This window comes from Aureococcus anophagefferens, assembly GCF_000186865.1.
Source record: "Aureococcus anophagefferens unplaced genomic scaffold AURANscaffold_10, whole genome shotgun sequence".
In the NCBI taxonomy this organism is placed as follows: Eukaryota; class Pelagophyceae; order Pelagomonadales; family Pelagomonadaceae; genus Aureococcus; species Aureococcus anophagefferens.
In genome coordinates, this window is record NW_008705570.1 from 181613 (window position 1) to 205691 (window position 24079).

At 73.0% G+C, this 24079-nt stretch overlaps 5 protein-coding genes across 5 annotated transcripts in view; 2 read left to right on the forward strand and 3 right to left on the reverse strand.

Annotated features, from left to right (window-relative positions):
• The window catches only part of AURANDRAFT_64353 (hypothetical protein), a gene marked incomplete at both ends in the record, with an annotated part of 5294 nt that extends 3712 nt beyond the window's left edge, over window positions 1-1582 (reverse strand). Inside the window, one exon of the mRNA XM_009039220.1 lies at window positions 9-1582. Coding sequence (XP_009037468.1) covers window positions 9-1582 — 1574 coding nt within the window. The remainder of the gene's footprint in view (window positions 1-8) is intronic.
• Window positions 1583-2297: 715 nt separating this feature from the next.
• On the forward strand, window positions 2298-3122 carry AURANDRAFT_4854 (hypothetical protein; the record flags this gene model as incomplete). The annotated part of the gene is made up of 2 exons (XM_009038933.1): window positions 2298-2645; window positions 2706-3122. Coding segments are annotated over 2 exons (765 nt in total), but the record flags the coding sequence as incomplete, so codon positions are not given.
• A 2118-nt stretch (window positions 3123-5240) lies between these two features.
• Window positions 5241-12217, reverse strand: AURANDRAFT_64355 (hypothetical protein; the record flags this gene model as incomplete). The annotated part of the gene is made up of 5 exons (XM_009039219.1): window positions 5241-5841; window positions 7079-8743; window positions 9174-9316; window positions 9985-11409; window positions 11771-12217. The coding sequence occupies 5 exons, from the start codon at window positions 12215-12217 to the stop codon at window positions 5241-5243; spliced, it is 4281 nt and encodes a 1426-aa protein (XP_009037467.1).
• Window positions 12218-13216: 999 nt separating this feature from the next.
• AURANDRAFT_26976 (hypothetical protein) lies at window positions 13217-14842 on the reverse strand (the record flags this gene model as incomplete). Its single annotated transcript, XM_009039218.1, has 1 exon — window positions 13217-14842. The coding sequence occupies one exon, from the start codon at window positions 14840-14842 to the stop codon at window positions 13217-13219; it is 1626 nt and encodes a 541-aa protein (XP_009037466.1).
• A 6903-nt stretch (window positions 14843-21745) lies between these two features.
• AURANDRAFT_71678 (hypothetical protein) overlaps window positions 21746-24079 on the forward strand; it is a gene marked incomplete at both ends in the record, with an annotated part of 2850 nt that continues 516 nt past the window's right edge. The window contains 3 exons of the mRNA XM_009038959.1: window positions 21746-22555; window positions 22834-22974; window positions 23175-23992. Of these exons, the coding sequence (XP_009037207.1) occupies window positions 21746-22555; window positions 22834-22974; window positions 23175-23992 (1769 nt within the window). The remainder of the gene's footprint in view (window positions 22556-22833; window positions 22975-23174; window positions 23993-24079) is intronic.

Genomic DNA, 24079 nt, shown 5'->3' on the forward strand with positions numbered 1-24079 from the left:
CGCGCGACGCCTCGGCGCCGGCCTCGAGCGCGGCCGCGGCGTCGCGCGCGTCCGCGAGCGCGGCCTCGAGGCCCTCGCCGCGCTCCGCGGCGGCGTCGAGGCCGCCCTTGAGCTTGGCGATCTCGCCCTTGGCCTTCTGGAGCGACCGCTCGTAGGCCTCGCCGAGGCGCACGGCGTCGTCGCGCTCGCCCTCGAGCCGCGCGGCGACGTCGGGCGCGGCCGCCGCGAGGCGCCGCTCGAGGTCCGCGTTCGCGTGGCGGAGGCCCTCGACCTCGGCGCGCGTCGCCGGCAGGTCCAGGCCCTCGCCGGCCTCGGCGAGGAGCTCGGCCTTGGCCGCCGCGTCCGCCTCGGCCGCGGCGAGTTGGGCGCGGAGCTCCGCGGCGTCCGCGGTCGCCTTCTGGTGCCGCGCCGCGAGCTCGGCGCGCTCCGCGCCGAAGGCGTCGCGCTCGGCCTCGGCCTCGCGTTTCGCGACCTCGGCCTCGGCGAGCTCCCGCGACGCGCGGTCGAGGTCGCTTTTCGTCGCCGCGGCGTCGCGCGCCGCGTCCTCGGCGCGGAGCGCGCGCCGCGTCGCGTCCTCGCAGTCCGCCTCCGCGCGCCGGAGCTGCTGGCGCAGGTCGCCGCTCTTCTCGAGCTTGTCGCGCGTCGCCGCGAGCTGGCGCTCCGCGCCGTCCGCGCGCTCGCGGAGCGGCCGGAGCACGTCGAGCTCGTCGTCGCACTCGCGGAGGCGCGCCTCCGCGGTCTCCGCGCGCGCCTCCGCGCGCGCGGCGCGCTTCTCGAGGGCCGCGGCCTCGCCGCGCGCCGCCGCCGCGGACGCGGCGTCCCCGGCCGCCGCGCCGCGCTCGTAGTCGACGACCTTCATCTCCGCCGCGAGCGCGCGCTCGCGCTCCGCGTCGCGGTCCGCCTCGTGGCGCGCGAGCCGCGCGCGCAGCTCCGCGACGTCCTCCGCGTGGGCCTTGGCCTCGGCGCGCGCGGCGGCCGCGGCCTCGCGCTCGGCCTCGAGCTGCGCCTCGAGGGCCTTGGTCGCCTCCGCGGCGCCCGCCGGCGACCGCTGCGTCGAGAAGAGCCGCTTCGGCGTCCGCTCCCGCGGCGACGCCTTCGCGCGCGCGGGCGACTTGCGCGGCGGGCTCTTGCCCGCGGACTGCGCCTCGCGCTCCGCGGCCATCTGCGCCTTCATGGCGCCCATGAGCTGCTGCTGCTGCTGCTGCGGGAGCCGGAGGATCCGCTGGATGTACGCGCCGCGCTTCGACGACTTGTCGCAGCACGCGGCGCAGTAGAGCAGGATCTCGACGGCCGCCGACGCCTCGGCGCCGCTCGGCGACTTGCTCGCCGGCCACCGCTCGTAGGCGGCCTCGCTGAACTTGCGCGCGAGCGACCGCGCCTGGCCCCACTCGTCGCCCGCCGCGCACGCCTTCGGCGACGCGTGGCCCCCGTCCTCCTCGACGATGGCCCGCGCCACGCGCGCGATCAGCGCGGCCGCGGGCGCGCCGCCGGACGCGAGGACGCCCTCCGTCTTCATCCCGCGCACGCTCTTGTCGACCGCGAGCGTCTTCACCCACGACTCGAGGGCCGCGGTGCGCTCCATCGTCGTCGCTTCGCGTCCCCGCGTCGAGGGGTCGTCGGGCACCTCCTGGGTGGTCGTTTCAAAGCCCCGTGTCGTTCCACGGCGTGCGCTCGCGCTCGCGCGCGACGCCAACGACAATGGCGCGCAGCACTGCCTGTCTCAAACGGCACGACTTCAGGACGCGCACCAATGGCCGAGTCCCCCCCCGGGCCGGGTGAAATGTACGATGTTCAGCGACGCGTAGCTTGTCGTTCTGAGGGTTGTTTTAGATCATGCGTCACTGTAAGCCAGGGAAGACGGCCTGGTCGAGCGAGCGAGTCGGCAAAACCGGGGGCAAATCGACGCCGATGGCGTCCCCGGGCGACGCAAAGTCGTCGACCCCCCGCCAAAGTCGGAAACCTGCTCCGATGGCCTCGGTCGTATGGTCCTCGGTCTGTCGTGGTCGAAGACGTAGCGCGTCGCCGCAGCCCACCCGCGCTGCCAGCGCCTGCTGAGCAGACCGCACGCCGCCAGCGCCTGCCGAGCAGAGCCAACCGCGCCGCCAGCGCCTCCACCGATGCTGCGGCGCCAGCTCCTCGCGCTCTTCTGGCACGAGCCGCTGTCCGTGGCCATGGTCAAGAGCCGCCGCGTGTTCAGCTGGGCGAAGAACATCATGCCGGCGCTGAACAAGGCGCTGCCGCCGGCGCTGAAGCGGCGCGTGCTCCGCGAGCACGCGGACGACGCGCTCCCGCGGGGCCTCGCGCCGCTCGCGGCGTTCGAGACGCACTCGCGGCGCGTGTCGCGCGTCCTCGGGCGGAACCCGGGCGCGTTCACGCTCCAGGGCACGAACTGCTACGTCGTCGGCTGCGGGCCGCGGCGCGTGCTCGTCGACGCGGGCGAGGGCCGGCCCGCGTTCGGCCCCGCGCTCGCCGCCGCGCTGCGCGCGCTCGACTGCACCGTGGACCGCGTCGTCATCACGCACCGCCACTTCGACCACACGGGCGGCATCGCGCAGATCCGGGACATGCTGCCGGGCGTCACGGTGCGGAAGCTCGCGAAGCGCGAGTTCAAGTTCGACCCGGGCCGCTACAACGCGCCGCCCGGCGTCGACGAGGGCTACGACGGCGCGCTCGTCGACGGCGAGCGCATCGTCGTCGACGACGAGACGACGCTGCGCGTCTGGCACACGCCGGGCCACTGCGAGGACCACGCGTGCTTCCTGCTCGAGGAGGAGCGGGCCATCTTCTCGGGCGACAACGTGCTCGGCGCGGGCTCGTCCTGGTTCGAGGACCTCGCGACCTACATGCGCACGCTCAACGACATGCTGCGGCTCGCGGAGGGCGAGAAGCTCGTCGCGCTCTACCCGGGCCACGGCCCGCCGAGCGCGGACCCGGCGGCGAAGATCCGGGAGTACGTCGACCACCGCGGCGCGCGCGAGGGCCAGGTCCGCGCCGCGCTCGACGACGCCGGCCGCACGTCGCTGGAGATCGTCCTCGCCATCTACCCGAAGCTGCCGCCCTACCTGACCTTCGCCGCGCAGCACAACGTCCTCGCGCACCTCGCGAAGCTGCGCGCGGACGGCGTCGCCGAGAACCGGCGCTTCGACCTGTGGGCGCGCGTCGCGCCGTAGTGAATTTTTCGAGCGAGAGCGATGTTAGGTACAGGGAGCTGGGGGCGCGCGCCGCGGGCGGCGCGCGGGGCGCAGTGACCATGGGATGTCGAAGCGCTTTCAGTGACCATGGGGTGCGCCGATGCCGGGCCGCGCGTCAGACGCAGATCATGGCGTCGTCCTCGACGTCGTCGTCGAGGGCCATGCCGTCCATCTTCGCGCAGTCGACGTCGTCGCCGGCCTCGTAGACGAGGCCGACGAACGCCGCGATCTTGGCCCCAACTTTCTGCGTGGCGCGCTTGTTGTAGGCGACGAGGCGCGCGAGCTCCATGCGGCGGCGCATGACCGCCAGGGCCGCGCCGAAGCGGGCCTCCGCGGCGCCGCGCGTCTTGACGAACGACGGGCTCCACATGAGCTCGGGCCCCGCGACGAGGTTGCAGGTCTCCGTGCGCGCCTGGCAGTAGACGACGCGCTGGGCCTCGCCGGCGGCGGCGGCCCAGCCCCCGGCGTCGAGCTTGGCCTGGAAGACCGTCTGCCACATGGCGTCGTACGCCGTCTTGATCACAGCCGACTCGACGAGCCGCGCCTCCGAGGAGAGCCAGAAGTTGCAGGCGAACTTGTTGTGGCGCTTCCAGGACAGCTCCTCGGCGTACTTGGCCGTCAGCTTCGGCAGGTCCGCGACGGCGGCGGCGCCCGCGGCCTCGGCCACGGGCCACGCGCCCGCGGGCGCGGGCTTCGCCAGCGCCGCCATGGGGATGCTTGGAGCGGGTGCGCGAGGTGAGTGTGGGAGCGTGGGGTGCGAGGTGCGTCGCGGGCGACCGGCCGTCGCTGTGGGGGGGCGTGGGGGGCGGGCGATGATCGGCGTAGGATAAACTTCGAGTGTTCTCCGCACTGTCGCTCTGATGACCGGGAATCGAGTCGAGCAAAGATCCCCTCACCCCTAGCCTTGCGCCGCAAAGTTGCAGGGGGCTGCCCATTCGCTCGGCCCAAAGACGGGTGGCTGCCAGCCTCCGGCCCGTGTTTGACCGAACTTGCCCAATTCCGCTGACTCGACCCGAAGCAGCAGCTGCTTGTTCCGAACTTCACTTCTAAGTTCACGCCGTGATGCACGTGCGCAATGCTAACTTCAGCACCTACCCGAAATTTTGCCTGCGGCATTCTATCGTGGCCGCGTCGGCGACAGAATCGCAGATCCGCCGCAAGCACAGTTATAACACCGACATGGGCCTGTGTCAATCCGCACAAGATGCCTGCATGGCCGCGCAGAAGCAGGCCGAGGACGGCGTGCGCGCCGCCGGCGGCGGCGATGCGCTCGAGAGGACCACGCGTGCTTCCTGTTGGAGGAGGAGCGGGCCATCTTCTCGGGCGACAACGTGCTCGGCGCGGGCTCGTCCTGGTTCGAGGACCTCGCGACCTACATGCGCACGCTCAACGACATGCTGCGGCTCGCGGAGGGCGAGAAGCTCGTCGCGCTCTACCCGGGCCACGGCCTGTGTGGAATTCAACCACTGGTTTGGATGGTCCTGACCAAACTTCAGAATTCTCTAGCTCGGTCAAATCGAAGTCGATTCGGCTAATTTTTGGACGAATCGATTGCTCTCGTCGAGTTCTCGAAGCAGAGCCGAAGAGCTTGTGTCTAAACTTTCGAATACGCTCACATTGAAGTCGGGTTGAAGATTTGATTTCCACACAGGCCACGGCCCGCCGAGCGCGGACCCGGCGGCGAAGATCCGGGAGTACGTCGACCACCGCGGCGCGCGCGAGGGCCAGGTCCGCGCCGCGCTCGACGACGCCGGCCGCACGTCGCTGGAGATCGTCCTCGCCATCTACCCGAAGCTGCCGCCCTACCTGACCTTCGCCGCGCAGCACAACGTCCTCGCGCACCTCGCGAAGCTGCGCGCGGACGGCGTCGCCGAGAACCGGCGCTTCGACCTGTGGGCGCGCGTCGCGCCGTAGTGAATTTTCGAGCAAGAGCGATGTTAGGTACAGGGAGCTGGGGGCGCGCGCCGCGGGCGGCGCGCGGGGCACAGTGACCATGGGATGTCGAAGCGCTTTCAGTGACCATGGGGTGCGCCGATGCCGGGCCGCGCGTCAGCCGCAGATCATGGCGTCGTCCTCGACGTCGTCGTCGAGGGCCATGCCGTCCATCTTCGCGCAGTCGACGTCGTCGCCGGCCTCGTAGACGAGGCCGACGAACGCCGCGATCTTGGCCCCAACTTTCTGCGTGGCGCGCTTGTTGTAGGCGACGAGGCGCGCGAGCTCCATGCGGCGGCGCATGACCGCCAGGGCCGCGCCGAAGCGGGCCTCCGCGGCGCCGCGCGTCTTGACGAACGACGGGCTCCACATGAGCTCGGGCCCCGCGACGAGGTTGCAGGTCTCCGTGCGCGCCTGGCAGTAGACGACGCGCTGGGCCTCGCCGGCGGCGGCGGCCCAGCCCCCGGCGTCGAGCTTGGCCTGGAAGACCGTCTGCCACATGGCGTCGTACGCCGTCTTGATCACAGCCGACTCGACGAGCCGCGCCTCCGAGGAGAGCCAGAAGTTGCAGGCGAACTTGTTGTGGCGCTTCCAGGACAGCTCCTCGGCGTACTTGGCCGTCAGCTTCGGCAGGTCCGCGACGGCGGCGGCGCCCGCGGCCTCGGCCACGGGCCACGCGCCCGCGGGCGCGGGCTTCGCCAGCGCCGCCATGGGGATGCTTGGAGCGGGTGCGCGAGGTGAGTGTGGGAGCGTGGGGTGCGAGGTGCGTCGCGGGCGACCGGCCGTCGCTGTGGGGGGGCGTGGGGGGCGGGCGATGATCGGCGTAGGATAACACTTCGAGGTTCTCCGCACTGTCGCTCTGATGACCGGGAAATCGAGTCGAGCAAAGATCCCCTCACCCCTAGCCTTGCGCCGCAAAGTTGCAGGGGGCTGCCCATTCGCTCGGCCCGAAGACGGGTGGCTGCCAGGCTCCGGCCCGTGTTTGACCGAACTTGCCCAATTCAGCAGCTGCTTGTTCCGAACTTCACTTCTAAGTTCGCGCCGTGATGCACGTGCGCAATGCTAACTTCAGCACCCGAAATTTTGCCGCGTCGGCGACAGAATCGCAGATCCGCCGCAAGCACAGTTATAACACCGACATGGGCCTGTGTCAATCCGCACAAGATGCCTGCATGGCCGCGCAGAAGCAGGCCGAGGACGGCGTGCGCGCCGCCGGCGGCGGCGACGCGCTCGACGCCGCCAAGGAGAAGGCCGCCGACGGCATCCCCATTGGCTTCGGCAAGACCTTCGACATCCCCGACCTCGCGACGAAGGGCGGCGAGTGCCACGTGGGCGTCAAGTACATGTGCGTCGAGGGCAAGACCGTCGACGCCCAGTTCTGCGCCATCGAGTTCAACAAGAAGGGCGAGAAGCTCGGGTCCGCGTCGTACGAGGTCAACGAGACGCCCGACGGCGCGCTCAAGTACCTCGGCGACACCTACGGCGCCGAGGGCGGCTCGGAGTACGTGAGCCTCAAGCTCGGCGACCTCGGCGACGACGTCCAGGCCATCGTCATGTGCATCTACATCTGGAACGACTGCGTCATGGACGACTACGCCGACGTCAAGCTCATGTTCAAGGCCGTCGCGGGCGAGACGATCCTGCCCGTCTGCCACATGAAGGTCGAGGAGAAGGGCACGCACACGGGCGTCACGACCTTCGTCGTCTACCGCGACGGCGACAAGTGGGTCGGCAAGAACGCGGTCTCCAAGGGCAGCGGCCCGGCGAACGACGACATGGTCCCGGCCTGCCGCGCGCTCTTCCCCGACATCGGCGTCGACGCGCCGCCCGTCGCGCCCGGCGACGTCGCCGTCGCGGAGAACTAGGCTCCGCCTCGCGCCGCGGCGCGCCGACACGGCGCGCCGCTCCGGGTCGATTCGGACTAAAACACCCAAGCCCTGTCACCTTAGTGGAACGCGAAGGCCAGCGTCGCGCGGTGCGGGTGGCCCAGGGCCGCGCGGCCCTTGGACTTGTCGAGCCAGGCGACGAGCTCGAGGAGCCGCCGCTTCGGCGTGTCGCCGGGCATCGCGCGGAGGCCCACGTGGCCCAGGAGCTCGACGAACTGGAGCCGCCCGAGGCCCGGGGCGCCGTCGCGGGCCTCCATCTGCAGGGCGACGTCCAACACCTTGGCCCGGGGCAGGAGCGCGGGCGCGAGCCACCAGTCGTCCAGGAACGCGCCGAGGCCGCGCGCCGCGAGCCGGTCCGCGTCCGCGTAGCGCTCGAAGAGGATGGAAAAGGGGCGGCCGTTGCGTTCGAGGAGGTCGACGGCCTCGGGCGTCGCCAGCAGCTCGCACTCGGCCGCGAGCGTGTTCCGCCGCGTCGCGTCGACGACGGCCGCCAGCGGGTCGTCGGCGGGCGCGAGCGCGAGGTAGCGCGCCGCGTCGCCAAAGTCCACGAGCTCCGCCGCCGCCAGGGCCCGCAGCCGGCCCGCGGGCGGCGAGCTGAGCCACGCGGGCAGCCACGCGGGCGCGAGCCCGGCCGCGGCCTCGACCTTCGGCGGCGGAGCGCTCGCGCCCGCCGCGGCCCAGACGAGGTACTCGAGGGCGACGGCGCACTGGCCGAGGCCCAGCGCCGTCGACGCGCCGCGCCGCGGCGGCGACCGCAGGGGCGCGCGCTCGCCCGCGGACCGCGGCGGCGCGGCCGCCGCCGCGAGCACCGCCGCGCGCCGCGCGGCGTCGAAGGCCGCGTCGACGCGCCGCGCGTCGTCGACGCGCCGCGGCTCGGCGAGCCCCGCGTCGCGGCAGAGCCGGGCCCACTCCTTGCGCCCGAGGCGGCCCTCGGCGGCGTAGCGGCGGAACGCGAGCTCGACGACGCGGAGCGCGCAGGCCTCGGGCCCCGCGGCCTCGGCCCGGCGCCGCCGCCGCGCGGGCGACGGCTTCGGGGACCGGCCAGCGCTCCGCCGCCGCGGCGAGCTCGGCGTCGCGCCCATGCCGGCGAAGGGCACGCGCTCCGGCGACGACGACCGCGGCCGCGGCGGCGACGTCGTCGCCCGCGGCGGGAACGGCGTCGCGGCGGCCGGCGTGTACGCCGCGGGCACGGTCTTCGCCGCCGCCGGCGTGAAGTCCGCCGGGGGCGGCGCGTACGCCGCCGGCGTGGAGAAGTCCGCCGCCGGGGGCGGCGCGGAGTCGTCCGCCGGGCGCGGCTCGGCCGCGGCCGGCGAGTACTCCGCGGGCGCGTACGCGGCCGGCGGCGCGTCCGCCGCCTCGTCGTCCTCCGGCGCCGGCGGGGCGAGCGCGCCCGTCACCGTCGCCGGCGCGGCCGGCTCGTCCTCGTCCATCGCCGCCGCGTCTTCGGCGCGCGCGGCGCGCTCGGCCTCGAGGTGCGCCTCGAGGCGCTCGAGCTCGAGGAGCCGCATCTGCTCCTTCATGGCGATGGCGTCCTCGCTGAGCTTGCGCATCTCCTCGGCCAGCGCCGCGACGTCCGACTCCTCGACGACGACGGTCGGCGCCTCGTCGGGTTCGACGCGCTGCGGGCCGGCGTCGACGTCGTTGCCCTTGTCGTCCCAGCACGGGTCCACGGGCCGGCCGACGGCCTCGCCGACGCCCTCGGACGCCCAGCCGCAGAGGAGCGAGTCCATGGGGCTAGCAAGCAACCATAACTGTGCCGAGGCTGCCCACGAGGTGGATGGTGAAGGAAATATATCGGCCTCTTAGCGAAGCGAGAAACCACCAACCATTCCGGCCGAGGGATGGCGCTCCTGATCAGGAAAGCATGAAGGTCTCGCCCGTCGAGAGCGACGGCGCGCTCCTGGACGTCGCGGGAACGATCGTCGTCGCGCAGCCGCTGCCGGAAGGGCTCCTGGACGTCCAGCTCTGCCTCGTGCGGCGCGGCGGCGAGAACCACTTCATCTTCGAGCACGCGTCGTCCATCGCCGCGGGCTTCATCAAGCCCCTGACGCTGTCGTCGCACGCCGGGGGCGTCGGCCGCAAGGGCAAGGAGCACATCGCCGGGCCCTGGCGCTACGTTTTAACGGGGACGGTGGCCGCGGACGCGGCCGCGAACGTCAAGTACAAGGAGCCCTTCATCATCCTCGACAAGTCGGACATGGTGCTCGAGTTGGCGCTGGGCGCGCCGGGGCCGGGCACGGACGTGAACTTCGTCGGCCACAACGAGGCGCAGCGCATGACCGCGACGCGCGGCTCGGGCTTCAAGGCCTACAAGGGCGGCGGCGGCAAGGAGTGGCAGATCAACGGCGGCTCCATCTCGCCCCTCGGCCAGAGCCTGTACGTGTTGGGCCACCTCGACGCCGCGAAGATCCGCGAGGACGTCCACGGCGCCGCGCGGACGAGGAAGAAGCCCGTGACCGAGTCGAAGGCCGCGATCTACGCGAAGACGCTGAGCAAGGCGCAGGCGTCGGCGAAGGGCTTCGACGGCTGCCACGTGTGCCACCCCTTTTGCCTGCCCCACGCGGCAAGCTGCGGCATCTGCTTCTACGGCGGGCTGTGCTCCGACGACGTCGTCTGCGCGTTCCCGTGCCTCCTCGGGATCCCGCTGCCCTACTGCCTCCACACGTGGGAGCGCCAGGACCAGACGTGGGTGCTGCGCGAGTCCAACGGCAAGGTCTCGGGCCGCCTCATGATCGTCGACCACGAGCGGGGCACGCTCGCGTGCTTCATGAAGGACCCGTGCGGGCCCGGGGGCCTCGACTCGACGGCCGAGGCCAAGTGCCACTGCTACAAAGTGTTTCCCGGGAACAACGGGCGTGGCGAAAGCTTCGCCGAAGCACGACGAACATAGACCCCATATAAGTAGAAGAAATCGCCGCGCGCGCCTAGCCCCGCGACGACGGCGGCGGCCCCTTGAAGTCGTAGCCCTCCGTGACCATCTCGAAGAGCTCCTTCGCGTTCGCGCGGACGACGGGGTCGTCGAGCTTGTTCGCGATGGCGCGCTCGGCGGCGCGCGCGCCGGCCCAGCCCGTGAAGCCGTACTTCTCGAGCACGTCGGCCTTCTGGTCGTCGGCAAAGGTCTCGAGCTCGTCGAGGAACTTGTTCGACGACGAGCCGCACTTCTCCTGGAGGTCGCCGAGCGCCTTCATGAAGGCCGGCGTGCGGTAGAGCGCCTTGACGTCCTCCTGGAGCGCGATGCAGCGGTCCAGGTCCAGCGTCGGCAGGTCGTCGTCGACGCAGGGGTCCGGCAGGTCCACGGCCGCCGCGCGGCGCTCGTCGTCGTACTTCTTCTGCTCCCGGAGCCGCTCGGCGATGTGGTGGCGCAGGCCCTCGTCCATGGGCGTGTGCTTGTCGGCCTCGTCCTTGTGGCGGTCATCACTAAAAAGGCCCTCGCGCTCGAGGAAGCCCCGCTTCACCATCGTCCGCCCGAACGCGTTCGACGCGGCCTTGCGGCGCGCGATGCCCGCGAGCTGCTTCTCCGCGTCCTTCTTCGCCTGGGCGTACACATAAGCCTCCTCGTAGGAGTCGGGCACGAGCTCCGTGACCTTCTTGAAGCAGGACTCGGCGCCGTCGAAGTCGCCGGTCTTCGTCGCCGCGACGCCCTTGCGGTAGAGCGCCTTAAAATCGCGGGGCTTGAAGTGGAGCACCTTGTCGCAGGCGCGCGTGCACAAGCCCCAGAGCTCCAGCTTCAAAGCGCAGGCCGCCTGGTTCCGCAGCAGGCGGCAGGTGACGCCGCTCAGCAGCTCCTCGTTCTCGGCGCCGCGGCACCGGAGGTTCTGGAGCATGTCGACGCCCATCGTGTAGCGGTCCAGCGCCAGCTCGTAGTTCCGCTCCTTCCACTTGGTCTTGCCCATGTCCAGACACAGGCCGCCCTGGTTCATCATGGAGCAGAGGCCGTGGACGTCGATGTAGCGCGGGTGGTCGAACATGTCGCGCTTGTTGTCCTCGGCCATCTTCGAGCAGATGCCCGCCCACCACTGGTCGTTGACGGCCTTGCCGTACGTGGGGTTCGCCCGCACCTCCTCGGCGAGCTTCTCCATCTGGTAGCGCACGTGGTGCGTCATGAGGTGCTCGCTGAAGTTCCGCTTCTCGCGGAACGACCCGTCCTCGTTCGTGCCCCGCGTGCAGTCCTGCAAGATGTTGTAGAGGATGCGCTGGCAGAAGTCGTACTTGAGCAGGGGCGCGACGATGTGCTTGATCTCGCGACTGCAGTCCAGCAGCGCCTCGGCGAGCTCGCGCAGCTCCTGGGGCTTGACCTTGCTCTCGTACTCGTCGGCGAGCTCGTCGTACTCCTCGCGGTACTGCATCTTCAAAGCGTCCTGGGCCTCGTCCGTCTTCATGAACTCGCGCCAGAACACGGCCTGCCCGTCGTCGTCCCCCATGGTGGCGGGCGCGACGGCGCGCGGACGACGAAGCAAGACGACTTTTGGTGGTGGCGACGCCGCTTCGGCTGCACTGCATCACCAGGTGCATCACCAGCCGCGCACCCGGGTGCCGTCGCGCCGCGCGCGCCGCCAGCGTCGTCTTGAGCGTTAGCGACGCGCACTCTCGCCAAAAAGCGCGCGCGTGCCGGGGTCGGGCGCCGGCCGGTCCCCCGCGGGAGCCAAACGGCGCCGTCATGTGCGGCGACGCGCGCGCGCGCGAGAACGCGCGCCGACTTGTCTTCGCTCAGAGCGACGGGCAGCCCGCGGGCTTCTCCGCGCCGTCGTAGGCGTCGCAGACCGCGGCGAGGACCTTGGCGGCCCAGGCGGCCTCGTCGTCGGAGTCGCGGTCGCTGACGAAGGAATCCCCGACGACGATCCACGCCGGAGCGGGTCCCCCCTCCGGCGGCGGGATCGTGCCGCCGGGGTCGGCCTTCGCCGAGTATGCGAGATCGGCGGCGATGCCTGACGCGGCCCAGGAGGAGACGCCGCCGCCGTCGCCGAGCGCGAGCTTCGCGAGCGTGCCGGCCTCGTAGCCGGCCTCGGCCTCGCAGGCCTCGGCCGCCGGCTGGAAGGACGTCGCGTTGTAGGCGTCCTTGGCGCACTCCTTGCCCGTCCAGGACGCCGGGCAGAGCTCGCCCATGCGCTCGAACATGCACCGCGTGAACGCGAAGGACTTCGACGCGTCGACGGCGTCGGCCGCGAGCTTGTAGGCGTCGTTGAAGCACTCGGCCTCGCCGTGGTGCATGCCCGTGCCGTCGCAGGCGCCGGTGCCGTTCCAGGTCCCGATTAAGTGGATCGTGATGTTCACGATGGCGCCGACCCCCTCCTTGTCCACGACGCCGTCCCCGAGCGCGAGGGCGGCGGCGCGGCAGTTGCCTCACAGCGACGACATGTAGCCCGTGAGCTGCACGGGCGCCGCGCCCGTCGGGGCGGCGGCGGCGAGGAGGAGCAATGCGCGGAGCATAATTCCTCGGAGAGCTTGGCCAATCGGGCAGCCTTCTCGCTCGGCACCGTTCATTCACCGTTAGCGCGGTATCCATCATCCAGCGGCACGATGGGGCGGCTCTTCGTCGTCGTCGCCGCCTGCGCCGCCGTCGCGTCGGCGGGCGGCGCGGCGTCCCTGTCGGCGGCGCGCGGCGACTGCAAGGTCGAGTGCAAGCAGGTCCACCGGCAGCTCAGTCCGGACACGTGCCGCAAGCTCGGGCGCACCGTCGCCCGCGAGGCGCGGGCCGCGGCGTCCAACGCCTGCCTCGCGGCCTTCAACCGGGGTCTCCAGGACGAGTGCGAGGAGACGTGCCTCGCCAAGTTCGGCGGGCGCGGCGAAAGCCACCCCGGGCCGGCGCTGGACCGAGTCTACGACGCGATGGGCCGGCCGTGCACGGACCGGGAAAACTGGGACGCGTGCCGCAGGGGCTACGAGGACGCCGTCGCGAAGACGCGCGAGTTCTTCGACTTCGACGACCATAAAAAAGCGCCGCCGCAGCGGCAGGCGCCCGCCGCGCGGGAGCCGGCCCCGGAGCCCGCGTACGTCAAAAACGCGGAGACGAAGCGCGTCGAGAACGTCGTCACGCTCTCCTACCGCGGCGAGACCGTGCCCATCGTGCTCCGCGAGGGCGACACGCTCGTCGAGGTCGTCAACGCCTGGTGCCGCGACCACGAGCCGGACAACCCCGCGTGCGCGCGCGCGCTCAGGCTCCTCGCCGCGGCCGCCGCGAAGCGCAACGGCGGGTCCCTGTAACACCACTTACGCGCCCTCGCCGCCGAGGAACGTGGCCATGGGGTCGTCCGCGGCGACGCGCGTGCGGCGGTAGGCCTCCATGTCCTCGGCGGTGACGTCCGTCGTCGCGAAGCTGTTGTACTTGCGCTTCTTGTCGTTGGCGTCGTCGGCGGCGTCGTTTGGCGCCGCGCGGGCCCGGGCCATGGCCGCTTGGACCTTGGCCTCGTCGAGGACGACGTCCTTGTCCGGCGCGCCGTAGAGCGCGGCGCGGCTCGGCGGCGGCTCCGCGCGCGCGGCGCCGGGCGCCGCGGTCGCCGCGGCGGCCTCGCCGAGGCTCGGCCGCGGCGCGGCGAGGGCCGCGTCGCTGCGGGCCCGCGCGGCGTCGTTGGCCGCGCGGCCCGCGGCGCCCGTCGAGTAGGAATTCTTCGTCGTCGAGTGGTCGTCCGCGTAGCCCCACTTGAACGTCCGCGGGCAGAAGTAGGAGCCCCAGACGGCGGTGTGGTTCGTGTCGAAGACGTCCTCGGCGTACTTGGACGCGCGCTTCTGGAGGGGCGCGCCCCGCGTGACGTTGCCCCGCGCGTCGAACTCGCGGTACGCCTCCGACGCGGCGCCCGCGGCGCGCAGCTGCCGCTCCGCGGCGTCCTCGTCGACGTCCTGGGCGCCGTACTTGTCGAGGATGGCCTGCTGCTTCTCCCGGTCCAGGGCCGCCTTCTTCGCCTCGAACTTTTTTTTCTCGAGCTCCGCGCGCGACGGGTCGGCCTGCACGTGGAGCGCGTCGCCGCCGCGGGACGCGCCCTTGCGCTCCACGTCCCAGGCGAAGCAGTGCGTCGCCGCGAGCTCCAACGCGTCGCCCGTCGCGCGCGCGAAGTTGTCGCCGGCGTAGACGAAATCCTTGGGGTCCACGTTGGGCGTCGGGTTCTCGCGCATCGCGCGCGTTTTCGGGTCGTAGAACGCGCAATCCGGGTCCAGGTTCCGCAGGTACTTGGCCGTGTCCTCGCGGATGCGTAGGTTGCGCACCGTCGTCTTCATCTGCGCGCCGCCGACGCCGCCCTGGCGCGCGATGCGCTTCTGGAAGTCGCCCGCCTCGGCGTCGTCGAGGCGGAACTCGTCGTCGCCCTCGTCGTCGCTGTCGTCGCTGTCGCTGTCGCTGTCGCTGTCGTCGTCGTCGTCGCCGCCGCCGGCGGCCTTCTGCGCCGCCTTCGCCTGCTTGCGCTCGGCCTTGGCGGCGGCGCGCGCCTCCTTGGACCGCGCGTCCTGGCGCTTGTCCTTGCGCCGCGCGCGCGCGGCGTCCAATTCCGCGTAGCGGTCCTCCGTCTCCTTGTGCATGGACGGGTCGTAGCCGTGCCAGCGGTCGCGCTTCGCGTCGTAGGCGACCTTGCCCAGGCTCTCCAGGCCCGCGCGCGCGCCGGCGCCGGCCTTGGGGAGCTTCGCGTGCGCGCGCGGCACCTTCTGCGACGTCCGCCCGTTCTCGAACTCGAGGTCGAGGCTCCCGTCGAGGCGCACCTTCGCGACGCGCGCGGGGAGCCAGGGCGTCTTGCCCCGGTACAGCGCCTCGATCCACGCGCCGACCTCGACGACGGCGACGGCGCCGCCGCCCACGCGCGCGTCCCACGCGCCGCGGCGCCGCCGCAGGTGCGCGTCGGCCTCGGCCATGGACACCTCCGACGCCGTCGCCGCGCCCCGCGTGTCGTGGTGCTGGAGCGACGGCCCGCTGTCGCCGAGGTACCAGGGCCGCTTCGTGATGAAGTCGGGGTTGTGCGGGTTGATCATGGCCCCGCTGTTCACGTCGACCTCGGGCGCCGCCTGGCCGTTCTGCCGCGCCTCGGCGAGCTCGCGCTCCTTCGCCCGGTCCCGCGCCGACATGTTCGTCGTGTTCGAGGCCGAGGCCATGGCGGCGTCGTCGGGGGGGCGTCACACGGGAGGCGGCGGACTTGGTGCTCGCGGAGGCGCTCCTCGCGAGCCTCGTTGAATGTCGCGTTGACCTCAACCAACTTCGCGCGAAGCCATCCACCATCGCGCCGTGGTGGTGGGCAGCGTCGTCCGCCGTCGTCGCCGCGTGTCTCATGGGCAACATGTTCGGCGGCGGCTACGCCGTCGGCGGCAAGATCCAGCACACGGTCTTCTTCAAGTTCCCGGAGCTCGTCCGGGGAAGCGACGCCGAGGTCGCCATGGCCGCCGTCGTGGCCAAGTTCGACGCCCTGCCCGGCGTGTCCGCGTCCTTCGCGTCGCATGGCACGACGACCCTGGAGAAGGCGGCGCAGCTCGCATTTCTCGACTGGCCGGACAAGACCGACGGCTTCACGCACTGCCTGCTCGTCGTCGCCGACGACGTCGCCTCCCTCAAGGCCTACCTCCACTCGGACCTCCACCTCGTGGACTGGATGGCCGCCGTCAAGCCCCACATCAAGGGCATCGTCGTCTTCGACAGCAAGCTCGCGCTCGACCTCGACCCGTCGACGGCCGAGCTGCTCCATCCCGTGCTCTTCAAACTCGCGGACACCGTCGACGAGGCGGCCATGGCCGCCGTCGTCGACAAGTTCAACGCCATCGACGGCATCGCGGCCTCCGTCGAGAAGTTCCTGGGGAACGACTTCCTCCAGGCCGTCGACTGGCCCGACAAGGCCGGCGGCTACACCTACTGCCTCACCGTCGCCGCGCGCGACTCCGCGTCGCTCAAAACGTACCTCCACTCCGACGCGCACATCAAGGAGTGGGTCCCGGCCATCGCGCCCCACTTCAACGCCGCCGAGGGCACGACGCCCCTCCTCGTCTTCGACGTGCCCCTCGAGCTCGCCGCCGCGAAGTGAGCCCCCGTCCCTGTTTTTAGTTCGGAAGCTCGACGTCGAAGATCGCGGGGAGGTGGTCCGAGCCGGCGGCGGTCGCGTCGACCGTCGCGGCCGCCCGCGCGCCGAGCTCCGCGCCGGCGAAGACGTAGTCGATGCGCCGCGCCGGGGCCGCCGCCGGCGACGTCGGCGCCGCGTCGCTCGCGCCGAGGTCCCCGAACCCCGCGGCCTCGAGCGCCGCGACGGCGCCGCCCGGCGCGTCGCTGTCGTCGGGCCCGCGCCAGCCGTTGCGCGCGTGCTCGGCCTCGAGCGCCGCCCAGGCGCCGGCGCCGTAGTCGCGGCGCCGCAGCGCGTTGAGGTCGCCGCAGAGCAGCGTCGCGCCCGCCGTCGCGCCGAGGCCGGCGAGGAGGTCCGCGACCTGCGTCGCGCGCTCGGCCTCGGCCATGTGGTCGAGGTGCGTCGCGACGATCTGGAGGTCGCCGAGCGCGACGACGAGCGCGCCGCGCGCGATGCGGCGCGGCGCGCCGCCGCGGCCGCGGACGACCGAGCCGCCCGCGAGGTGGCGCCGCGCGACGGCCGTCGACGCGGCGCGCGTGAGCACCGCGTTGCCGTAGGCGCCGTCGAGCGCGTGGCCGAAGAAGTGCGCCGACGCCATGGCCAGGCGCGACCGCGCGGTCTCGAGCGCTTCGGCGTGCTCGCCGCCGGCATGGACCTCGTTCAGCGCCAGCACCTCGGGCTTCAGCCGCTCCAGCGTCGCCAGAATGGCGTCGAAGTCGTGCCAGCGCTGCACGTTGTACGTGACGACGCGCAGGCGGCGCATCGTGGCGCCTGGAAGTCGCACTGCGCCGGCTCTCAGAGATGGCAGCCGCGTGAAGATGGTCACAGTGCGCCGGCCACCAGAGATGGCAGCCGCGTGAAGATGGTCACAGTGCGCCGGCTACCAGAGATGGCAGCCGCGTAAAGATGGTTACACTACAGCTGTCGCTACCGGAGGTGGCCCATGCTCATCATCAACCTGGCTCCACCACTGAAGCACCTTGAAGGAAAGCAAACGCGGCGAGCGGTCGTGAGCTCGCGAGACAGCAGCACGCTGGCAAACACCCTGCTTTCGTGAGCTTTCGCGAGACAGCTGCACGCTGGCAAACGCCCTGGGCCTTCCCTCCGTTACGGCGGCGGGAGCTCGCACTTGAAGGAGGAGCGCACGGCGGGGTCCTCGAGCGCGGGGCGGATCTCCGGCGTGGTCTGGAGCCGCGTGCAGACCTCGGCGACGAAGGGCGCCTCGTCGCACGGGATGCCGCCGTCGTGGTCGCGGAGGTACTCGCAGAGCTCCCGGGACTGGGCGTCGGAGAACTTGCGGAGCACGAGGGGCTGGGGGCAGAGGTGGGTCCACTCGGCCTTGGGCGGCGTGAAGACGCCGCCCGAGTAGAGGAAGCCGTGCGCGTCCTGCCACCGCGCGAGCCGCGTGCCCCCGCGGTGCATCTCGATGATGACGTGCATCCACTTGAGCACGGGCTCGTCGCGGGGCGCGCAGGCGAAGTTGCGCCGGAAGACGTCGACGCCCGTCCGCGCGAAGTTCTCGTTGAGGCGGTCGCGGCACATGCCGCCGACGGTGCTGAGCACGTCGACCTGCCAGCAACTCGCGTCGCCCGTCGCGCCGACGACGTCCCGGAAGCACTGGGCGACGCGCCAGGGCACGGACCAGCCCACGTCGAAGTTGACGATGCCCGGCTCGTCGCGGTCCGTCTCGAGGTAGTCCGTCGGCGGGTGGTCGTCGCGCGGGTCCGGCGCCTTTGGCGCCGCGACGGGCGCGAGCAGCGCGACGTCCCAGCGCCACACGATCATGGACCGGTAGGCCCGCCCGCTCCGCAGCGCGGCGTCGACGCCCCAGTTGATGGGGTCCTGCTGCGTCTGGCCCGGCGCGCGCGGCAGCGGGTCCCAGAACCGGACGCGGTCCGCGCCGTACCAGGCCCGCATGTCGTCCCACCAGGCCGCGGCCGTCGCGTCGTCGACGCCGGGCACGCCCCAGCAGCCGTAGGAGCCCGCGTAGACGTCGACGCGGACGCCCCGGCGCTCGAGGGGCTCGATGAGCTGGCGCACGTGGTTCGCGGTGATGGACCGCTGGAGCGCGTGCGCGCTCGGCGTGCAGACGACGCTCCGCCGGAGCGTGTTCGTCGGCACGGCGCTGTGCGTCTCGATCTTCATGTTCAGGCCCCGGAACGACTCGCCCCGGATGACGAGCGCGACGGCGTCGTCGGCCTCGGCGACGGCGCCGACGAAGGCCCTGGCGCAGCCGGGAGGCGTCGCGCGCCACGCCGCCTGCTGCCGCGCGCGCGCCGCGTCGTGCTCCGCCGCCGCGCGCTTGCGCGCGGCCTCGGCCTCGGCGGCCGCCGCCGCGTCCGCCTCGCCGCCGCCGCCCGCCTCCTCCTCGAGGAGCAGGCGGATGAGCTCGTCCTTGGACAGCTCGTCGTACTTGCGCCGGTCCCCGCGGCGTTTGCGCTCCGCGGGGTCGTCGCGGCGCGCGGGGTCCTCGTCGGCCCGCGCGCGGCGCGCCTCGCGGCGCCGCGGCTCCTCGAGGTCGAGCGGGTCGCGGCGTTTGCGCTCGCGGGCGTCGCCGCCGCCGGTCGCCGCGCGGCCGTCGCCGCCGTCGCGGGGCCGGGGCGCCGGCGCCGGCGCGGCCGCGCCCCGCATCGCCTCGCGCGCCGCGAAGGCCGCGTCTTTCGCGCTCTGGGGCTCCGCGCATCTGAAGAAGGACCGCACGTGGCCGTCGTTGATGGCCCGGGGCTGCGTCGCCGCGAGGCGGTCGCAGACCTCGGACCGGAGCCGGACCTCGGCGTCGCAGCCCGGCCCGCCGTAGCGGTCGCGCTGGAACTCGCAGAGCTCGCGGTAGCCCATGCGGCCCTCGAAGGACCGCACGGGCAGCGGGTTCGGGCACATGAAGGGCCAGGCCCGGACGTCGCCGGGCCGCGACGGGTCGTAGACGTAGCCCTCGCGGGCCATCCAGGCCGCGAGCCGACTGCCGCCCTGGCGCGCCTCGATGACGCCCTTCTGCCACTTGGGCAGCGGCGCGGCGCGCGGCGCGCACGCGAAGGTCCGCCGGAAGCCGGAGAAGTCGGATCCGGACTTGCGCGCGAGCGCGAGCGCCTTGGCCTGGAACTCCTCGGAGCAGCGCGTCGCGACGATGTGGTTCATGTTGTCGCGGTCCCAGCAGCTCCGCTCGCCCGTCGCCGCGAGGACGCCGTGGAAGCACCGGGCGAAGCGCCAGGGGAAGGACCACTCGAGGTCGAAGCCGACCTTGGTCGCCTCGGTGCCTGCGCGCGGCGCGACGCTCGTCCGCGCGACGGTTCGACGCGAGCGCTCGCGCTCGGGTCGCGACGCGCGGCCGACACCAATGTCGTGTCCCGCGCGGCGCCGCGCGGTCCGTGGCGAGGTAGTCCGTCGGCGCGGCGCTCCCGAGCGTCGCGCTCGCGTCCGCCGCGGCGACGGGGTCGAGGAGCGCGAGGTCGAAGCGCCAGACGAAGACGGACCGGTAGGCCGCGCCCGCGGCGAGCGCCGCGCCGACGCCGACGTCGATGGGCGTGCGCTGCGTCTGGCCCGGCGCCTTGGCGATGGGCGCGCTGAACCGCACGCGCCGCGGCCCGCCGTACCACGACTCGAGGTCGTGCCACCATCGCGCCGCCGTCGCGTTGGCGACGCCGGGCACGCCCCAGCAGCCGTACGAGCTCAGGTAGACGTCGACGCGGACGCCGCGGCGCTCGAGGGGCTCGACGAGGAGCGCGACCTGGTTCCGCGCCAGCGCGCGCTGGATCTCCCAGGAGCTCTCCGTGCAGATGATCGCGCTCCGCAGGGCGTGCGTGTCGTAGCCCTCGAGCTGCACGAAGGCGCCGGCGTTGAGCCCGCGGAAGCTCTCGCCGCGGACGACGAGGGCGACGGCGTCGGACGACTCGGGCAGGAGCTCGTCGCAGCCGAAGGGGTCCTTCTTCGGCCGCGGATTGCCGCCGGCGCAGCGCAGGGTCAGCAGCAGCCAGGGCCACGGCGCCACCATCGTCACGCTGCCCTTGGGCCGTGAGCTCGTTCAGAGGCCGGCTATGGCTAAGCGATTTGCTCAGAGGCCGGCCATCGTCCTGCGGGGGCAGCTTCGCAAACCTTGCCCGTCAACATCGCAGGCTGCCCTTTCAAGACAGCATCCATGGTGTGAGAGCATGGCGACGCATCGCAAGCCCGGCGTGTCGCCGGGGCAGCTCCTGCGGCAGCGCCAGCTCGGCGCCGCCGCGGGCGCGGAGCGCGCCGTCGGCGTGCGCCTCGCCGTCCTCGGCGCCTGCTTCGTCGCCGCCGTCCTGTCCCAGGCGCCGCGGCGCCGGCGGCCCGCCGTCGCCGTCGCGGCGCCCGCGGCGGCGCCCGCGGCAGCGCCCGCGGCGGCGGGGCCGGCGCCGCCGCGGACGGGCTGCGCGCTCAAGGCGCGGCGCTTCGGCCGCTGGACCTGCGACGCGTACGCCGCGCGGCACCGCGCGGCCGCGGGCGCGCGCTGCGACTTCGCGCCCTTCGCGAACGCGACCTGCGGCGGCGGGCGCTACGCGGGCCTCGCATGCGACGGAGCGTCGCGCACCCTCGGCCGCTACCCGGCCTGCTTCTCCAACGCAACCTTCGGCCTCGCGCGGCGCCTCGCCGCCAAGGCCGCGCCCGTCGAGGCCGACATGGTCGAGTGGCGCGAGCGCATGCTCAAGGCCGAGGTGCCCGACGACGCCTACGCCGCGGCGCGCTGCGCCGCGGCGAAGCGCGGCGGCGGCGCCGCGCCGCGCGCGCGCGCGCCGCGGCTCGGCCACGTCGTCACCGGCGCGGGCGACGCGTGGACCTGGGGCCACTACGCGCACGTCGCGGCCGCGCTCGTCGCCTGGGGCCTCGACGGCGTCTACGTCCACCACGTCGGCGCGGTCGCCGGCGGGCGCTACTGGTGGGACGCCCTCGACGGCCTGCCCGCGGCCGTCGGCCGGCCCGAAGCGTTCGTGCGCAGGCGGCCGCACGCGCCCGTCGAGTCCGTCTTCGGCCACCGGCTGGAGAACTACCCGCACAAGGCCGACGTCATCCGCCTCGAGGCGCTCCTCGAGTTCGGCGGCGTCTACTTCGACACGGACGTGCTGCCCCTCAAGAGCCTCGACGACTGGCTCTCCGACGGCGCGGCGTCGCTCGCCGTCGAGCGGCCCGCGGGGCTCATCAACGCGCTCATCGCGAGCCCGCGGCGGGGGACCTTCGTCGCCGAGTGGTACAAGCTCTACGCGCCCCGGGGGCCCCGGTGCTGGAACTGCGCGAGCATCACGTGGCCGCCGCGCGTCGCCTTCTCGCTGCCCTGTTCGCTCAAGGTCCGGCCCCAGGGGGCCCTGCTCGTCAAGGGCCAGTACTCGCCCGCGGGCCTCGCGCGCGTCGCGACGGCCTCGGGCTACGACTTCTCCGCAATGCGCGCGGCCCACTTCTTCAACAACCGCGGCGGCACCTACTTCCGGCGCGCGGCGCCCCGCGACGCCGGCGACGCGAGCCGCGCGAACGTGACGTACCACCGCATGCTCCGCGCGGCCCTCGGCGACGCGACCCTCCGCCGCCTCGTGGCGGCCCACGCGGGCTGCCCCGCGGACGCCGCCGGCGCCGCGGCCTGCGGCCGGGGGCGATGATCGGCCGATGTTACCGGTAACGCGCAGCTCTTCAAGCTGCCACGGTTTCGGCTGGTCTGGGAGAGCGCGTTCTGGGGCCGCCCCGCCGACCGGCGCGGGACGGTCGGCGGACCATGGCGACGACGACGTCCATGCTGCCGCTGCTGAACGTGAGCTCGGGCGTCAAGGCGGCCATGGCCGAGGGCAGCGAGGTGCGCCGCGAGCCCAGCGGCTGGGTCGCGGAGCTCGCGCGGGCCCTGCGCGACGCGCGCGACCTCACGGACAGCGACGAGTCGACGCCCGAGGCGTCGAGCGACAGCGACAGCGACGTCGAGGACCGGCGCGAGGAGCGGCGGCGCGAGAGCCGGAGCCCGCGCATCGCCGTCGTCGCGGCGATCCTCGGCGACCGGTGCCCGGGCCTCGTCGTCGGCGACGCGACGCCCGCCGTCGCCGCGGAGACGCTCGTCGAGTGCGGCGCCGAGGTCAAGGTCTACGGCCCCGGCCAGCTCACGCAGCCGCCCTGCCCGCCCCAGCGGCCGCCCGCGGACCCGTCGCCGGCGGCGGGCCCCCGCGGCCGCCGCCGCGCGTCGCTCGCGGGCCCGGCGCCGGCGGGCGGCGACGAGTGGGGCACGGGCGCCGGCGCGCGGCGCTACGTCCACCGCAAGTCCCAGATCCAGGCCGAGGGCCTCGGCGCGGCGCAGCTCGCCGCGCGGCTCGAGGGCCTGCAAGCGGCGGACCCGAACCCGAAGAAGAAGCGCTTCAGCCTCGCGCAGAACACGATCTACCACGACCCCATCCACGACGCCTGGCACTGCTACGTCCTCGAGGGCAACGTGACGACCTTCCGCGCGGAGTCCGGCGGCGCCGCGGTCCGTCTGGACGCGACGGCGTTCAGCGCGGGCCCGCGCGAGACCTACAACGAGGAGGTCATGGACCCGGGCACGGTGCGCGTCGCGGGCCGCGTCCAGGGCAGCGAGGAGCGTGGCTGCGGCGCCGTGCCGCTCGCGCGCCTCGCGTCCGAGTGGGAGTTCCAGGCCGCGACGGCCGGCGCGGGATGCGGGTGATTCGAGTTCGCTTCGACGCGCGCGTGCCGCCTTCGGGAAAGAAGAAACATCCGCGCGTCGAGACCGCTCTGAGGGATGATCGCTCGTCCCAAACTCAGCCGAAACGAGCGGAGAGCGGTCGAGCGAGGAGCCTTTGGGACGTTCGCGCCCTTGCCCAGGTGACGGCCGTGCTCCGCTTCAAGCGCAGCGCGCTCGACAAGAAGGAGGTCGAGTCGGCGAACCACTCGCGGGAGACGTTGGCGTTCGTGCGCCGCGTCGTCGACCTGCCGCCGTTCCGGTCCTGGGGCGACGACAAGATCGTGAAGCTCAGGGCAGGACAAGGGTGATTCAACGTCGCTTCAACGTGAGTGTGCCGCGCGCGCGCGTTTCGGAAACAGCACCCACGCTTCGAGACCGCTCCGAGAGATGATCGCTCGTCCAAAAGTCAGCCGAAACGAGTGGAAATCGGCCGAGCTAGGAGCCTTTGAAGTTGGGAATTTCGCACTCTTGTCCTGCCCAGGTGAAGCTCATGCGCCACGCGCGGCTCAAGCGCGCGGCGTGCCGCGAGGTGCTCAAGCGCCACGGCGACCCGGCGGAGATCGTCATCGTCGCGCGCGGCGCCGTCCGCGTGAGCCTGCCGCTGGTCGACGCCGCGGGCGCCGCGTCCAAGGTCGACGTCGCGTCGCTCCGCGCCGTGGACGTGCTGGGCCTCGTGGAGATGCTCCGCGACCAGTTCACGATGCGCTGCACCGTCGTCGCCACGGCGGACGTCGACTACGTCGTCTGCCCGATCCGGCGCTTCTCCGCGCTCGTCGACGGCGACGCGTCGCTCGACATGCTCCAGCGCCTCGCGCGGCGCCGCGCGACGTGGGAGGCCTTCGTGCTCAAGCAGGGCGTCGCCGCCTGCCTCTGGAACGACGCCGAGGGCATGGCGCGGTACCAGATCGGCCGCGACGACGGCGGCGGCGGCGACGGCGACGACGACGCGGCGCCCGCGCGCCGCCGCCGCGCGTCGCGCGCGGCCGCGGCGCCGCCGGGCGGCGCGCCGCCGCGGCGGCCCTCGGCGCTGCCGGCGCTGGACCGGCGGCCGAGCGGGCCCAGCGGCGAGTCGTCGCTCGCCGGGTCGCGGCGGCCGAGCGCCGGCGACCGCGGGTCGTCCTTCGACGGCGCGCCGCCGCCGAAGCAGCGGTCCCGGTCGCTCGACGCGGGCCCGCGGCGCCGCGCGCCGCCGCCGCTCGACCCGGCCGCGCCGCTCGCGCGCGCGCGCCGGAAGACGGACGCGCCGGCGGCGGGCGGGCCCCGCAAGGCGCCGGACCGCGGCGCGACGTTCGACGCTGTGTGGAAATCAACCGCTGGTTTGGGACGTCCCGACCAAACTTTGAAATTCTCGAGCTCGGTCAAATCGAAGTCGATTCGGCTGATTTT